Consider the following 18,302-nt stretch of genomic DNA (forward strand, 5'->3'; position numbering starts at 1 on the left):
GTTAAAAATCAAAGTTACGTAAATTTTTTATTTAAAATTTCATTGAAATTATTGAAAAAGTTTAAATTGGTTCTATAAAAGAATCACACTTATTAAAAATTATTCCACTGTAGAATAAAATTTAAAATTAAATAATTTTATCAAATTTTAATTGTTAAATTTTTTATTATATTTATTATTCTATATTTGCATCGAATTTTATATTTTTAAAAATAAAATTTAACATTTTGTGATGAGATTCTATAATAAAAACAATGGTTCTACACAATTCTCCATATAAGATGGTTTTTCACGGAATAAAGACCAATCTCTTCTATATATAATAGGAGAATAAGGGGATAAATTCATGAGATTAAAAAGTCTCATTGAAATGACTAATTTACCCCTGCATAAAAAAAGGTTGTGGGGAGGAATTGAACCTGAGTCTTCAAGTTCACAAGCACATCACCTTACCACTACACCACACTGTTACTTAAGATTTTTATCATACACGTAAGATGTGAGTGTCGTAAATAACGACAATTTATTTAACTTTAAACATGGTTACTAATATATTTGTAGAGTTAGTTTTGAACAATTGAATTTGAGATATAAAGTTAATTACAATATATAACCGGATCATTACCTTATTTATTAAATAATTTAGTTTGAAAAGTATGTCCCATATATTTTTAATAAAAAAATAAATTGTACATATAGTTAATTTTTTATATGTTAAAAAGAGATATACTTATATAAATAATATATATATATATATGTACCACATATTTAGATAAGTTATAATTAGCGTATTTCGATTTATTTCGAATTCAAAATTAGAATTTGACCCACTTTTCAAAAAATACTTGAAATCTGACTAAATGGTCTGCCCGTAAATACCATGTCACTACTTAGGTTTAATTTGAATTACAAGTTTGACGAGAAAATCTTACCAACAAAATTAATATCTTTGAGATATTTATAGAATCAAGTCAATTGATTTATGTATTAAAATTACTAGCTTCAAAATCAGAATTTTATCCATTTTAAAAAATACTTGAAATTTGAATACATGACTCAGCCGAAAATACATCATCACTATCTAGATTTAATAAATTTAAATTACGAGCTCGACGGGAATATCTTACCAATAAGGATAAATTTTATAATATCTTATATTAATAAAAATTAATATTTTTGAACTTTTTATACGATCAAGTCAATTGATATTATGTATCAAAATTACTATTTTTTATACTATTTTGTTTGCAGAACATATATGGACTCCCGTACTGAACTAAAAACAAGGACTCTCATATATATATATATAAGAAACTTGTAAAATTATATAATTCAATATTTTGAAAAATAAAAATTAAATTAGCAATAATAAATTTACAAAAAAATATTTAGTGTTGGAAAATATTGTACAGCTATTTTAAAATATTTGAAAAAAGTTTAAAACTATAATGCATTGTACTATTTGATTTAATCCCTGTTATGCTATCTAAATAAAATAAATAATATTAGTCGATATTTTGAAAGGATTAACAATTCAACTAATATTTTAAAAAAATCATCAAATTGAAAATATTTAATTTTAAAAAAATAGTATACAATGTTATCATGTTATTGTAAAAAGAAATATTAGTATCATAAATGAAAGAAATTTTAAAATGATTTGAATGATGACATTAGTACAAATTTATATTCAGATTTTTGAAAAAAAAAACTTCTGAATATCAGTAGTTAGTCTCGACAATATATGAATTATTTTAATGTTAGATCCATGACTCATGCTGTGTTGAGTAAAAATAGATATTGTTTGATTTTCAGTGCTACTACGACTACGATATATAAATAATTAAAATTTATTAGATAATTATAATTTTTAAATAATCATAAATACATGTTATTTGAGTAATTTACTGAATAACAATTAGATATATACATGCACAAGATATCTATAATATAAATAAACGAGACCAACATAATTTACTCAAAAATATAATAAATAATAATTTACATACATACACACATATGTGACTTTATCGTAAAAAATATTAAAAGATTTAATTTTGATGTTATATTTCAGAGTTATTGATATATATACTAGAAGAAAATAACAAAAGTCTTTTATGTTCTGAAAATAAGAATGATCAATTAAATTTAAGTTTTTTTTCAAAGTGTTAAAAACTAAATAGATTATGTCAATTTTAATTTATGAATTGACAATAACATGACATTTTATAAAATTAACTTTGTATAATGGAGATGATTAAAAGCTAAATACATGGTCGAGATCAACTTTAGTTAATGAATTAAGATATTAGCAATTAGCAATGATATTAAATTAACATAAACATTGAATTAAAGAAATTATATTTTTCATAAAAATAAACTTATATTAATTGAACTGTAAATTCTACTTTGTTGAATATTACGATTGCAGCTCTTGACCACTTTAATTATCCATTACTGATCCTCTGATCCTTTTAAATTAAGCAAGATAATTGTAAATTAGTAATGACTTTAGTAATAAAATACCTCATTAATCCGGATTTATTTGACCAAAACTCAAAAAATTTACTCGACTCGGCAATATACAGATATGTTAATTTTTAGTTTATTTTTATAAACATATTGACAATATTTGATGGATTAACTACAATTTTTTTCTTTTACACGTACAATATTCATTTAATAAATACAAATTACACGATACAAATAAGAAAATATGTATTATAGTTAATGAGATATATTTAAAAACGTTAAAAACGTTATTAATGTTTTACATGAAATCATACACATTGATAGATACTCAACTTGTATTTGATATATTTTAGACGTTATAAAATATTTATCAATAAGAAAACGATTAAGAATTTTACTAATATAATTGTATGATGTACAAAAAAAAATTTCAACCCGTGCCTCGGGTTATTATACTAGTATATTATAATATAAAAAATAAGGTCAGTTAATTGTTTAGATAAATTATGCGTTGAATAAAATAAGCAGCTTGCATCGCAACCCAATTTTTGTCAACTTGTCATGCTAACGGGGTCATATAAATAGAGAAAGAGACTTTTCTACAGGGCCATATTTGTTTAATGGTATTAAACAGGGTATATGATTATAATCCTTTAAATTTTTCAATCCCATGTTTGTTTTGTAAAAAATTAGTGAAGAGTTATTCAAGGATTATAATCCTTTAAATTATCATATCCCATGTTTGTTTTGTTTGAGAAGAGGATAGAACTATAATCCCATCTAATGCTTGGTGAGAGGAGGTATTGTTTTATCCCCTCCTACAAGTCATTTTTTAAAAGATTATAATCCCCCTCATTGTTATCCTATATTAAAAAAATATAGGATTGGAAAATTTAAAGGACTATATTACAATCCCAAGTACTATCCCACAAAACAAATATAGGATAAAGTTTTAAAGAATTATATTCCAATCCTACATTTAATCCTTTCAAACAAACTTAGGATATGATTATTTAATCCATAGGACTAATTTTGATGAGATTAGTTATCTCCGGATTATTATCCCGGAATTAAAATCTCACGAAACAACTATGGCCTAGGAGATTCTCTAAGGCTTGGAACGAACCAGAGTTCGATCTAGATTCTAGACGTTAACAAAAAATACTTGTCTTTGTATAAAAGATGAGCGAATTCGAATATTGCCTCATAATTGGAATGAATATTGAGTTGAATTATACATCATTCTGATACTCGCTTATATTGAAGTAAAGTAATTTGAATACTTTAAAATATTTAAATGTGTATTTATTATAGATATTTAATTCGAATTCAAAAATTATGTTCATACTATATATTACATATAAATACATATATTTTGGAATAATATCTTACAAACTGATCTCAATTTAGTTTTATAAATAATCATTCACCTATTCTTATTTTTAATATTACTTTATATGAATAATTCGGATATACAAAAGTAAATAATTTTGTACTCATTCAATTTAAACCGAATTAAAGACAAATATTTATATTCAAATTTGAGTTAAATTGGAGCAAAATGTAAAAAATCTTTTATATATGTATATATATATACATCTGTAACGAATTCGGATAAGTTTAAGATTCGTTGTGAATTTGATCATATTAATATTCATATATATATCCTATATGAAATAGTGTAAAATCTACGTCATAGTGTAAAATCTGTAACGAATTGGTTTTGTGAATGATGTAATTTTGATACTATAAAATAGTGTAAAATCTACGTCACTTTAGTGTCATGAATTGGAGATTATCTTAGAACATCTCCAACTCATTACACTATTTTGGTGTAAGTTTAATACCAAGATAGTGTAAAAACTACACTGTTTTTAAATCCAACTCCAATCCACCAACACTAAATTTGTATATCATTCTCGTACTATATAGATTATTTTAGTATTAAAGTACAAAAATAAAGTTAAAAGTAATAAAGTGACGGGATACAAATGAAATAAATTTATTTTAATAAATGAGTACAAGGGCAGTACAGAAATATAAAAAAACTGTAAAAGTTTAGTGTGACAACAAAATGGTGTATTTTTTAGAGTTGGGAGGGTTTTACACCAAAATGTGTAAAAGTGCATAATTAAAGTTGGGTAGGAGATGGTTTAATATACAGATCTGTTTTAATGACAAATACTCATATTTTTCATTTTCTTCTCTTTTTTATAATTTCATTGTTCATATAAATAATTTGTAATTAAAAATACACTAAATAACGCTGTTGTGTTATAATTACATAATTTTATGTTGTTCTGATATCAACTAACTATATACCTCGTGCAATGCACGGGATACTCTATATTACGTGAATTAGTGTTATTTTAACTATAATTATTGACGATATATTCAAGTTGTTTCCTGATGGATCGATTAACTAAATATCTTTCTTTATAAAATTAAATTTGATGATAAAAAATTTCTCTCAAACTGAATTAAATGTGCGACAATGAAATCGAAATATAAGATCAAATAATAACGCAAATGAAAACACACATGTCTTATGAAAATAACTACAACTCATAAGAGACAACTCATAAAAATAAAAATATTACGAAATTAATTAAAGAGTTACTACACTTGTTTACATGTTACAATTAGTGATACAATTAATACGATATAATTCTTACTTTACTTAGCAGAAAATGTTATGATTGAATATGAAAGCCGACATAATAAATATATATTGTACAATTGATAATATGAATACTTTTATAATATATTTTATTTTCTATGATAAATATATTAATAAATAGATCAGTAATCCATGATTATTAAAAGTCAGGAATTTATCGAAATGTTAAATCAGAATAAAATCGAACATATTTTTATTTTATTTTTAATATATTCAAGTAAAATAATTATATTTGAGATGTGTTAAATTGTCATGTTGTCATTTGTACATAAATACAAATTATAGATCAAATTTTTTTAGATAAAATTTTAAAAACATATAATTTTGTTTATGTCTACATAAGCTAAATTATTCATGATAAAAGCCAAGTTAGCCACACAAACCTAATACATGCCTCATATTTTTTTTAAAAAAATCATATATTTTTAAACTTAGAAACCGACCGAAATTTTGAGACCTCTAAAGCACATTTGCTAGTAGGGCTGTCAATGGATCGGAAATCCGGTCCGATCCGAAAGCTAATGGAGCGGATATGGATCACTTTTACAAAATCTGATCCGAAAAAAATCCGATCCGGTAACGATCCGATCCAATAAGTATCGGATATGGATTTAGGCCAATCTGATCCGTTAATGATCCGATCCGGATAATTTATTATATTTCATAAATATATTTATTTATTTACATATATATAATAAATTATATATAAAATATATAATATATTTATATTATTTTTTGTTAACATTTTATCACTCTGCAGGTCAGAGAGACATAGATAGTAGTTTACCTTAATTGTACTCGGGTATTTCAGCCTTTAGCACTTATATTATAAGTAGGGGTGAGCAAAAAATTTCATAACCGTCCAAACCAACCGTTTCAAACCGCCCAAACCGAAATTTAATGGTTTTGTAACGGTTTGAATCGATTATGGTTTCATTTTTCCAAAACCCGAAAAATAACGGTTTGGTTTGGATTTGTCTTTTATACCGCCCGTTATATCCAAACCACCTGAATCTATTAAAATATTTTATTTATATATTTTAAGGATACATATATTAGATAAATTAATAATATTTATAAGTAGTTGAATCCATGTTATGTTAAGTGCACTTCAATGTTACATATTGAAGTTAAAAGATCCAAATTATTACATAATGAATTTGTTTAGTTGATAATTTATTAACTTATTAAATTTTTTACCTAGTAAATATATGCACATATTTTTCTTAACGGTTTAAACGGAAACCGCCCAACCCGAACCGTTATAGTTTGGGTGGTTTGGTTATATCAGTAACGGTTATGGTTACGGTAATGGTTAAGTAAAATGTAAAACCGCTAAATTTGGTTTGGATGGTTATGAGCTCTAAACCGCCCATTTCACCCGGTACTCACCCCTAATTATAAGTCACTGTTCTGAGATTATGTACATATACTTGGGTATAAGAACAAGAAGAGCCTTGTTTCTATCTGAGGGTTCAAACCAGTCACCTGCAATGGTTAGAATTAGTGAAAATGCAGTGACTCAGTCCTAGTATAAATATTAACGGATCGGAGCTCCGGTCCGTGATCCGTGATCCTAACGGATCCGGATATGGATCGGCCTATTAAAAATCCGACAAAAATCCGATCCGGATCCGAATCTGGTAAAATTAAATGGATCAGGATATGGATCAAGGCCGATCCGATCCAGATCCGATCCATTGACAGCCCTATTTGCTAGTGTCATCAAAATGAGTAGGGATGACAAATTAGTTTCAATTTTCTCGAATCCAGTTTTTCAAATCTAGATTCAGATCCAAATTTATCTTTTAGGCTCGAAATAGTTTGGATCTATATTTGGATATTAGCTATACCGAACCAATAGCAAGCCCGAAACTCGAATTCCGTTCCCAAACCGAAATTCGATAAAGTATTTTGATAACTATACATATATTGTGAATTATTAAATCCGATAAATGAGCAAAGATGATAATTTTACCCTTTCCATCCGTTTGAATTTTATCGAACCCGATTTTTTAAATCTAGATTCGATCTGAATTTATTTTTTAGACTCGAAATAGTTTGGATCTATATTTGGATATTAGTTATACCAAATCAATACCAAACCTGAAACCCAAATTATGTTTCAATCTCGATCCGTACCCGAAATCTGATAAAAAAATCGATAACATATACATATATTATGAATTATTAAATAAAATAATATCTTTCATAGTTTTGTAACACTAATACATGATTTATATGCATCAAAAATTTAAATTTAATATTCATAAATGTTAAGTTGAATAATTGTCGATAATTAAATTTAAAATATTTGACGTTAATACTGAACAATATTAATACATAGAATACTATTCTTTTTGAGTTAAACCTTAACCTACTCTTTGGAAAAAATTCAATCATTACCCTTACACTTTGTTAGCAATAGACATATTACTAATTTATAATCGTAACATTCAAAAAAGTGTTATCTGACATATTTTTATAATTATATAAATTTATTTATTTTTTAATTAATTACGTTTAAATTATCTGAATAAAATTTGAACCCCACCCAAAATCCGAAAAAATCCGACAGATTAGATTTGGATCTTTAGTTTCAATATTTGAACCTGAACCTAAACTTAACCAAAATATAACGAGCCAAATTTGAATCTTAAGAAACCCAAACCGGTTCGATCCGACCCTTTCCATCCCTAAAAATGAAAAAACAAACATCGGGTATTATCATAATAATAATAATAAGGTCTATATAATAATAATAATAATAATAAGGTCTATATAATAATAATAGTAATTACTATTATTATAATTATTAGAATATTATACAACAATTATTTGTGAGAAACTTGATTATAAATCATGTTATTTTATGATTTATGTCCATATATAACTAAAAAACGGTCCAAATTGCTGAATCAGGGGGTAGGGGTGACAAAACTGTTGAGTAAACACTGCAAATCAAATGTTGTATCAACTAAATACGTCACACCAAATAGTATATCTATAAGTCACGTAAATTTAGATATCGAACCAACTCTCATATGCGAACATCAACAATATGCTAGACATAATCTCGTATAATTCGATACATTAGAGGTAACACAGTACACGTGAAATGCAAAATGCTACTTTATGATGGGTTAAGCATATAGATAAAATATGTCAATGAAACTTATTTATTCCAATAAATTTGTGTATATTTACCATTTGAGTACTTAATTAATTATCCAACAAATCTACAAGCACAAGAGAATGTTAAAAAAAATAACACCAACAGAAGACAATGAAAAATTAATTGTGATAATTGATATCTAAATTGACTCAGTTCATTCAATGAATTGTAAGAGGAGTTAATAAGTTTAAGCTTAAATACGTAAAAGAAAGATATGATGGATCACTTGGACATAGGTCGTTAAAGAAGGTTATGATGAAAAAAGTTAGAGGGTGAGGTTGGGTGGAGATTTGAGTACATATTTTCTACATATATTAATATAAAATAAATACACTATTGTGGTTAGACCTTTACATGGGTATTTATAGCTAACAAACCGACAACATGTATTTTAAGTGAGGGTATACTAAAAATGAGTATATTGGACATTTTCTCCTATTTCATAAATAAGTGACAATACAATTGAATGATTATAGAGTTTATTATTACAAACATTTTGTTGTTTGTTATTAATTTTAATGATTTTCAGCACACCCTATTAATGATAATTTATCACACGATTGATGACATATACCGTATATCACATTAATATTAATATTTAGATCCATTATACAGATTTATGAATTAAATATTAAAAAAATAATCACTAAAAAAGTATGTATTAAGCATGCATGTGCACTGTAACAATTCATATTTCTTATTAAAAAAATTGTATATACACATTTCATACTTTAATTATTCTATTTTATGTTACATATAAGTTCAAATTCGCATAAAAATAATAAAATAAGGAATTTTTATCTTCATAGATATAATACAAATTTGTAGTGGTATTAAATGTTGTACAACTCATCAATCACATTTTTAATACAGAAATAAACAAACTAGTTTCCTATCACATTTCTAACATACCGACACAAAAATTAATTTTCAATAGATCGGTACTTTATACATATTTACATCATGGACATGAATCACACTACCTAAAAATTACATTGCTTCTAACTAGTAGACCTCTATAATTTATTTTTATTTTCCTTTACCTATATCGATTAATGCACCATTCGCTTTCTTAAGTGTTGTGGCTTATTTTATTTTTTTGAAATGCATGGTAGAAAATGAATTTGTGTGTATGGTATAGTTTATAGTATTCATAAAACATACGATTATAATGGTTTATATTGGCGTTTGAATGCGTCATTACGTATCACAATGTGAATGAATGATATCGATTAAAACTAATAATAATGATAAGGGTTTTGTATCAAATGAAACTATGAGGTGCTTAACATATCCAGAACTCTGTATTTGTTAATATTGAACGAGGGACGTGGAGATTTATTAAGATTAAGAATAAAAATTCAAGAAGACTTAAAGTTAAATAACAATGATAAAACAAAAGTATATGCGAATGAATTACTATATTATGCGGTGGTTCAAACAACCACTTACATTTCCGCAACGACCCACATGAATCAACCAATGCATAATAAGGAATATCATTAAAAATGTTATTTCAGCTTAGTATCAAATGTCGACAAACATATTATGCATTGATGTCATCATACCTTAAAAACTATTTATTATATAGATAAAAAAATAAATCATCATCCACCGGGAGACAACATAAATATACAATAAATAACTGCAGTTAAAATAAAATATTCCTATAATTTAGAATATGTTTGTACATTACACGTGTTACAAAAATAGTTTTTTGATAAATTGCGAACAAGGTAAATGTGTAATTTTTCCCGAAAGTAAGTAGCCAGTTGGCCAAACCGCCGAATTATCTAATTATTGTTATGAAAAAGGTGTGCTCAATATTCACCATATATATCATATGCATTACATTTTGCTCATTCCATTTTGCATTGCCACTTCCCTCAAGTGTCAACTCTCTTTCTTACTACAAGCCTCCGACTATTATAATTTCTCCGCTTCCGCTCAAATTATCCCCATTTCTTGAAATCATCGATCCCAATTCTTGGTTTAATTATATACCAAACAGACAAAGACCCATTTGTTCATATCAGATTCTGGTAAGACCCTTTTGTTTTCTTGGCTTAGATTGTGATTTTTAGCTTGTGGGTCTTTTTCTTGTTGATTCTTGATTATACCCTTTTGTTCAATTTTCTTAAAATGCTAAAACACACACACAACAGAGAGAGAGAGATGATATGCATTTGTTTATTTGGAGAGAGAGAGAGGGAGAGGAGAGGGGGAGAGAGAGAGAGAGAGAGAGAGAGAAGAGAGAGGGCGGGAGAGAGCGGGAGAGAGAGAGAGAGAGAAGAGAGAGAGGGCGGGAGTGAGGGAGAGATAGAGAGAGAGAGAGATTAAAAGTCTATGCATATGTACTAATGATTGTTTCTATATGACTATATACAGGGACAATTATTCACTGCTGAGGATTGAATTAAAATGGAGGGGTTTGGAGGAAAGTGGAAAATTTTGAGATCACTAGTAGTGATTATATGGAGCTTTGGATTAGCTGCAGTGTTTGTTTCAGCAGAAAGAAGCTTGAAAAAACAGGGTTCAAATTTGATCAATAATGCAGCTGATGAATCTGAAACTAATTATCTTTTCAAGGTTGCGAATTTCTTGTGGCAATCTAATGAATCAGGCTACCAGCATGTTTGGCCGGTATGATTTATTTTTTCATTGAATTTTTATCTTATGATAAATGTCATTTTCCAGCTCTTTTTTTATTGTTGCTTGTTTAGTTGTAGTACTCATTTTTATATTGCTAACTAATGTGTTGTTTACCATACTTTTGTGGTGGGCCTTTCATGGCCCTGTTGGCTCAATGGTTATCATAACTTATCATCTTTTTGCTTTGTTCAACACTTCAACTGATAACATATAAGTGGAGTATAAGTTATCAAAATTGAAAAAAAATGAAAAAAGAAACACTAGTTATATTAGTACTTTAATAAGGCTATTAAGCGGTAATTTATAATCCGACAGATCAATTGAGCTAATCTAGACTTATAAGTTGGTGGCCGGACACACCCTTAGGCCTTGATTAGGTGTACAGATTACCTTGTTGATGTCAATTTAAATGAGTTTTGTTCATTGAAGTAGATATATCAAAGGATCATACATGATTCATGCATTTGAACATACGAAGAAAAACCAAGATTTGATGAATGTGGAAAGTCACATTGCATTATTAGTGTTTCTGCTTTTGTGGTAGGGACCAAGAAATAATGATGAGATAATTGAATGTTGATTGTAGGCAGACGTCGGGTCATTGATGTAGACACTCTGCTATTCTGCATAATGGCAATAAAAAGAAAAAAAAAGTACAGACTCCCCCTTAATTTTTTTTCTTAAAAAGTTTGAAAAATAACATTTGAGTTCGTAAACTGTGATATCGTGCATGCATGTATGTTGGAAGATGGCAAGATTGAGGCTTCAACGATTCTTATCAGCTGTTTGTCTATGTCTGCGAAATTGTATACCTAATTTCCAATTGTTTTACGTTGTCGACTTGGTTGACATTTTAAATTGCTGATGTCATTTTAAAGATTTTTAAAAATGTGCACAATTTCGGTTGTATTCCTTCCAGGAAATGGAATTCGACTGGAAAATAATTGTCGCTTCCATTATTGGATTTTGTGGGGCAGCTTTTGGTAGTGTCGGCGGTGTAGGTGGCGGTGGCATATTTGTTCCCATGCTTACCTTAGTTATTGGCTTTGATCCAAAATCAGCAACTGCAATTTCAAAGTGTAAGCCATTGAAATCTCAAGATGATACCTTTTTATTTATTTTCTATATGTGTCCTTTAATCCCAAAGTTTGATTGTAAATAGCCACATTTTAGTGTTCATTTTTACAATAAAACTATAAATATAACTTGTTAGGTATTCATTAAGGTTCTAGCATTTTTATCCACAGTACTGCAAAGAAATTATCTACTACATTGTTTGCACATTCTGGAGCAATGCTAGGTTCCCATTGCTTACTGTGAATTTTTAAGATTGAATTGTTACCACGTGTAGTTTTGAGGTAAATTGAATTTGTTCGGTTTGCTTAGATTAAGCTTCTTAGACATTTAGCTAAACATAAGTTGGTACCTGTTGCATTGTATTTACTTTGTATGTGTATTATTAATGCCATGCAAATTTTGGAACTTGCTAGCTTGGTATAGAAGTGAGAGTGATTGGATCTTTTCTATAGGTATGATCATGGGTGCAGCAGTATCGACTGTTTATTATAACCTCAAGCTACGTCACCCCACATTAGATATGCCAATCATCGACTATGACTTGGCATTGCTCATCCAACCTATGCTGATGCTGGGCATTAGTATTGGAGTTGCTTTTAATGTCCTTTTCGCTGATTGGATGGTCACAGTTCTGCTTATTGTACTCTTCTTGGGTAATGCACTTATGATCTGTTGTATTAGAAGTTTGTTCCACATATTTGCATCCTCTAAGTCTGTTCAACTTGGTGGTTTTCAGGTACCTCAACAAAGGCCTTTTTAAAAGGTGTCGAAACTTGGAAAGGAGAAACCATTTTGAAGAAGGTTACAGTGATATAATCATAAATCCTATTATTCTTTGTCACACTATGACGTCTTACTTAGTGCCCTTTTTTATTCTTTCAGGAGGCTGCAAACCTTCGGGTGGACAATGGTTGGTTGCTCCACATTTCCCTAGGACGCTTTTATTATTATATATATCTAATGAAATTTCTGCTTGGATTATAGATTTTAATATGCTACGTATTTCCAGGAAATGGAGGTGATGGAGCAGACTACAAGCTACTTCCTGGCGGACCTGACAACAAAACTGAAAATGGGACAAAGAGCTCTCTAAGAGAAGAAGTATGTGATCTCTGAGATGCAATTTTCCTCAACAGAGGTTCCATATTCTAATTAGTATTACCTTATCAGGTGTCTGTTCTTGAGAATGTATCTTGGAAAGAGTTCGGGCTTCTATGTTTTGTTTGGATAGCATTTCTTGCAGTGCAGATTACCAAGGTTTGATTTCGCAGTCCATTCAATATTTGCAATCACTCCAGAAATGATTTGTTTATTGATTGACTGATTTTTTTTTCTTTTGCGAACAGAATTATACAGCTAATTGTTCGACAGCATACTGGGTGCTGAATTTGTTGCAGGTATGATTAACATATTTAGTCAGGGTTAATGATTTTTCTATTTATGAACTTTACTGCTACAGTGAGACTCCTTACGTAGTTACATTGAATAAAAGAGGTTTTCAGTTTAAGAGTTCAAAATTAGATGTGATTATACCTTTTCCATTGTCATGTAGGTTCCAGTTTCTGTTGGGGTATCTCTGTATGAAGCAGTTAGCCTGTACACTGGAAGAAGGGTAATTGCATCCAAGGGAGAAGCAGGAACCAGTTTTCGAGTTGGCCAGCTGTTTGTTTATTGCTTCTTTGGTATACTGGCTGGTCTAGTCGGGGGATTACTTGGTCTTGGTGGAGGATTTATAATGGGCCCTCTATTTTTGGAATTGGGAGTCCCTCCACAGGTGAGTTTATACTCGTTTACTCTGCTTTAGAAAGAATGGTTTTATAAAAATTGATACTCGATAAGAAAATCTTTATTTTGCGCCCCTATCTTCATGCTATTAATATCATGTCCCTAAGCTTTCCTTTATATTTTCATATATGAAATTGCAAATGCAGGAATTTTTGAAATCTTTTGGAAGGCTTATAAGCATTTCCGCATTGGTACCTTAAAATGTCTGGAGTGCATGTAAAATTTGCACGGTCGAGTGATAAATATTCTGGAAGTTAAGCCTTGTAGTAGTTATTTATGTCAAAGAACAACAAATGTTAGATTAGAGGCGTTTTTTCAAAAGTAAAGACAGAATCCTTTTGGAGATCTTTTGATCTGACATTTTAAGTACTATTATATCTGAAATGCCCCATTCCAAAAAATTGACACACATTTACTTTCCCGTTTTGTTAACAAATGTTAGACATGAAGTTGATATGCCAGTTCCTTTGTTCAAGTAGCTTGACTACTTGCCTATCAGATCTTACAGACTTGAAGGAATTTTGAGAGTCTAATCTCCGTTTTTACAAATGCATCCCCAGTTCTGGAATAGATGTACCGCTTTAGTACTTGTCACTAATAAGTTTCTTACTGTACCCTGTAAATTTTCATTTATTGGTAGTTTTTTTAGACTCTTATAACCTTGTGCAGGTCTCAAGTGCTACGGCTACTTTTGCAATGATGTTCTCCTCTTCAATGTCTGTTGTGGAATACTACCTTCTAAAGCGTTTTCCTGTTCCTTATGGTAAGTGCATAATCTCAATAAACTTATTTTCAAGCTCGCATATACAAATTTATTTTGATGTCCTTCCGATATCATAAACAGCACAAAACTAAGTAATTAGGGTGTAGTAAAGGTGAAAATGAAATACATAAGTTGAGATGTATGAAAGGAGGAGCCTCATAGTGTGAGTAGAAAGATTGGAACTTCAGAATTTCATTAATGATGTTTTTACATATGTTCCAGCTCTCTACTTGGTTCTTGTGGCAACCATTGCTGCTTTTGTCGGACAACACGTGGTGAGAAAGGCAATAAATATCCTTGGAAGGGCCTCTATAATCATCTTTATTCTGGCCTCTACTATCTTTATCAGTGCAATCTCATTAGGTGAGCACCCTCGTGCATTCAGGCATTGAAATTCGTATCCTCATACATTATTTTTGACTTGTCAGATATTTTTTTTATTGTTCGACAGGTGGAGTGGGAATAGTGAACATGATTGGGAAGATTCAGAGGCATGAATATATGGGTTTCGAAAATCTCTGCAAGTACGGAGCTTGAAGTTCCTCAACCAAGTTTCTAATTGCACTCCAGAGGTACTACAATTGGCTCAAGACCGTAGCACTTCTCGAGTCTCGACATGTGGGATGCATGATAACCATTGTTACCATTAGTCCTACTGTAATGTAGAGGTACTACAATTGGCTCAAGACCGTAGCACTTCTCGACATGTGGGATGAATGATGACCATTGTTACCACTATTCCTATTGTAATGTACATTGAACTGCCCAACCTAAATCCTTCTCTTCTGTTCCATCAAAAATGATGGCTAATCTTTCCCAAATGTTGTATTTAAATCCTTATAAACTTTAGGTGTTTGTTGTGGTATATGAGAATCATTTAGCTATAAATGAAAAATTTGAGGTTACAATACACTGGAGTATTTCAGAAAGTGCCAAAATGATTTCAAGTGCCCCTGCTGTTCCCAAGTATAGGATCTGAATTCTGAATATTTTGATATCAGAACAGAGTCATTTTTTTTGACGAAAACAAGAAAATTAAGAAATGCATTACACTTTCACTTTCTACATGTGAACAGAGCCATTCACATGTAGAAAAATCAAGAAATGTGTTGCACATTCACTTTCGAGAAGGATAAGTAAAAAGGTATTCCATTGAACTTTTAAAAGAAACAAAACAAAGATATTGCAACTATAATTTATGTGTGAATGTGTATGTAGGAATCAAAGAACACAGTTCTATGGCTTCTGTGCAGAGACTGTGCTCTGTGTTTTAACTCGTTTTGTTGCAAAAGTTTTAGCAAATAGTCATTTTTTCATTTTGGTATGTGATAAAAAACATTCTCAAATGCGCTTAATAAATTATCTTATCTGATCAATTAAAATTATTAAGATAGCTCTTCATATTTTTTCTAATCAGTCAAATAGTTCGTACATTTTCGTTAATCTCGTTATTTAATCCAATCCAAATGCGTATAAACAAATAGATGGGAGGGAGGGATTCTGATTTTTTTTATCATAGATAACCAACGGCCGCTACCCTTCGGGTGCGCACTAGTAAACCTTACAGGGTCACGCAATAGCCTGAGATTCCGATTTTTATCAAACGAAAGTTACGAAACACCTGTATAGATAATCTTGATTGAATTCGAATCAAAAAATTACAAATGTAGGACAATAAAACTATTAAATGGCCCATGCACCTGGCCCTTAATAGCTCATGTCATTGATGGCTGTCTAAATTAACTAGTAATTTTTTACGGTCAATGTGCAATCACCTTTTTTTTGCATCTTTGCATCATAGTTTGCTCATTGCATTTTGCATTGCCACTTTTTAAAGTGTGAACTCTGTTTCTTCTTAAAATTATCCTCATTTCTTGAAACCAGCAATCTCCCAATTTCTGGGGGTTATTAAATTTCCGGGGTTATTATTATGAATCGTTTATATATCTACACAACCCTAAAGAGGGAAGGCGAGGGAAGGTGCATGCATTTTCGTATTAATTAATATGGTTATTTTTTGCATGTAGTAAGCAATAGACAAAATCAAATTCATTATTTTAAATGAAATCATCTCTATAACCTCATACTAATTATACATCATAATCTCAGAAAACATTATTTTATAATGCTATCATACACAATCAGATTTAAATCAGAATTTTTTACCTCTTACAATAGCTTTCTGGTCACCGGAAGTCTCAACTCACCCTTGCCCTATTATCCATAACGCTCTCCAGGCTCCTTTGGATATTCTTTGGCTGGATGCAGGAGTCCTCACACGGTCTCTTCCATATCGCTATTCTTCAAGATATTATTTTTCTAAACCAATTCTGATTGTATATAATACTTATAAAATAATCTGTTTCTATTATTATGATATATTCCTAATAGAGTTTATAGAGAGTGAAGAAGTTTAGCCAGACATATTCAGAGAGAGAGAGAGAGAATTGAACTTCAGAAATTTTTCAGATTTCTTTTCCATTTCATGTATGGACTTATTTATAATAGTCTTTTTATATGGTTACAGATTACCGGGATAACCGTTTTTTTTTACATAATTACTAATAATTCAGGAATCTTTTCTTTTCTTTGTCTGCCATTTCTTCTTTTGTCGTCTCTTCATATTTTCTTCATCTTTATCTTTTGTGTCTGCCATGATATCTTGCAGGATCTGTCATCTTTTTCCAGGGAATCTGCTTTTTCTTTTCTTCTTTCTCAATCTTTGTCTGCCATGATATTTTTGGAATCTCCTGGTAATATAACTTTTTGGTTTTCACCATTCAATTTGCAGTGTTCTGGTGTATTACACCATTTTTGTATTATGCAAAGGGATCAGAATTCATCCCTTTGTCATCATCTTTTAGACTGATAATAGGTCTCTTTCGAGGACCTGTTATTCTTTGATAATATTCAGTAGTATATTTTGCATGATTATATTTCAGGTTTTCTATTTTATCAAGCATTATCTCTAATGCCATAGTTCCTGAATTTTGTATAATATTATCATAATATAAGGTTATTATACTTTCGGTGAAACCTCCACCATGGCTTTCAGAAATAATTATAGCTTTCCGAGCTCGTAGTATATCTTGTATTTTGGACCTGAGGGTAGCTAGTCCAATGGCTCGTTTTTCACATAACCATTCCTGGAATTTGTTAATATCACAGGGATTTGGCAATTTCAAGCTTTTGGTTTCTCCCACAATATCTGCCATATTCCTTCCCAATTTAAATAGTTGACATATTATTATGGGTTTTCCAACTAGATCGGTTGATGCATCAAAAACTTGTATTCCATATGAGCCTGCTCCCATTTCCCGTATCATAGCTTCCACGGATTTGACAATTATACTTGGTAGCTTTGATATACAATACATGGTTTCATTTGTTAAGATCTTGTCAACAAAACCATGTATAAACAGGTTATAGACTATGTCAGGTTTTGCATTTTCACAACAAATATATCTGGGATATTTTGTAGATTTTGTCAGTCTGCAAACATCAGGGTTAGATTTATAATCATAATATTTCATCATTTGCTCATATGTTTTCACTATCTCAGGTGAGTATTTCAGCCTATCACTCATTGATAAATTTGACAGAGTAGTTGATATGTTGGTTGAGGGTGATGGCATGGTTACAAGCTTTGATGAAAATGTTATAGGTTTTATTGTAGGGATTGCAACTGAAGCTTGTAG

General features: G+C 29.8%; 1 protein-coding gene across 1 annotated transcript; it reads left to right on the forward strand.

The window, feature by feature from the left end:
* The first annotated feature begins 10,186 nt into the window (after nt 1-10,186).
* Nucleotides 10,187-15,514, forward strand: LOC141671679 (sulfite exporter TauE/SafE family protein 3-like). The gene is made up of 13 exons (XM_074477982.1): nt 10,187-10,369; nt 10,716-10,970; nt 11,899-12,058; nt 12,509-12,709; nt 12,793-12,857; nt 12,939-12,966; nt 13,066-13,157; nt 13,227-13,313; nt 13,403-13,453; nt 13,609-13,830; nt 14,511-14,604; nt 14,827-14,967; nt 15,056-15,514. Exons 2-13 carry the CDS (start codon nt 10,749-10,751, stop codon nt 15,139-15,141), a joined length of 1,449 nt encoding a protein of 482 aa, XP_074334083.1. The 5' UTR covers nt 10,187-10,369; nt 10,716-10,748; the 3' UTR covers nt 15,142-15,514.
* Nucleotides 15,515-18,302: the final 2,788 nt, after the last annotated feature.

The sequence above is a fragment of the Apium graveolens genome, chromosome 7 (assembly GCF_009905375.1).
Source record: "Apium graveolens cultivar Ventura chromosome 7, ASM990537v1, whole genome shotgun sequence".
In the NCBI taxonomy this organism is placed as follows: Eukaryota; Viridiplantae; Streptophyta; class Magnoliopsida; order Apiales; family Apiaceae; genus Apium; species Apium graveolens.

Bases quoted from the DNA above. Each gene is read 5' to 3' on its own strand.
- LOC141671679 (XM_074477982.1), top strand. From the start codon at position 10,749: ATGGAGGGGTTTGGAGGAAAGTGGAAAATTTTGAGATCACTAGTAGTG. The intron at 13,454-13,608 runs GTATGATTAACA...ATTGTCATGTAG, and splicing joins GGGTGCTGAATTTGTTGCAG to GTTCCAGTTTCTGTTGGGGT. The intron at 13,831-14,510 runs GTGAGTTTATAC...AACCTTGTGCAG, and splicing joins AATTGGGAGTCCCTCCACAG to GTCTCAAGTGCTACGGCTAC.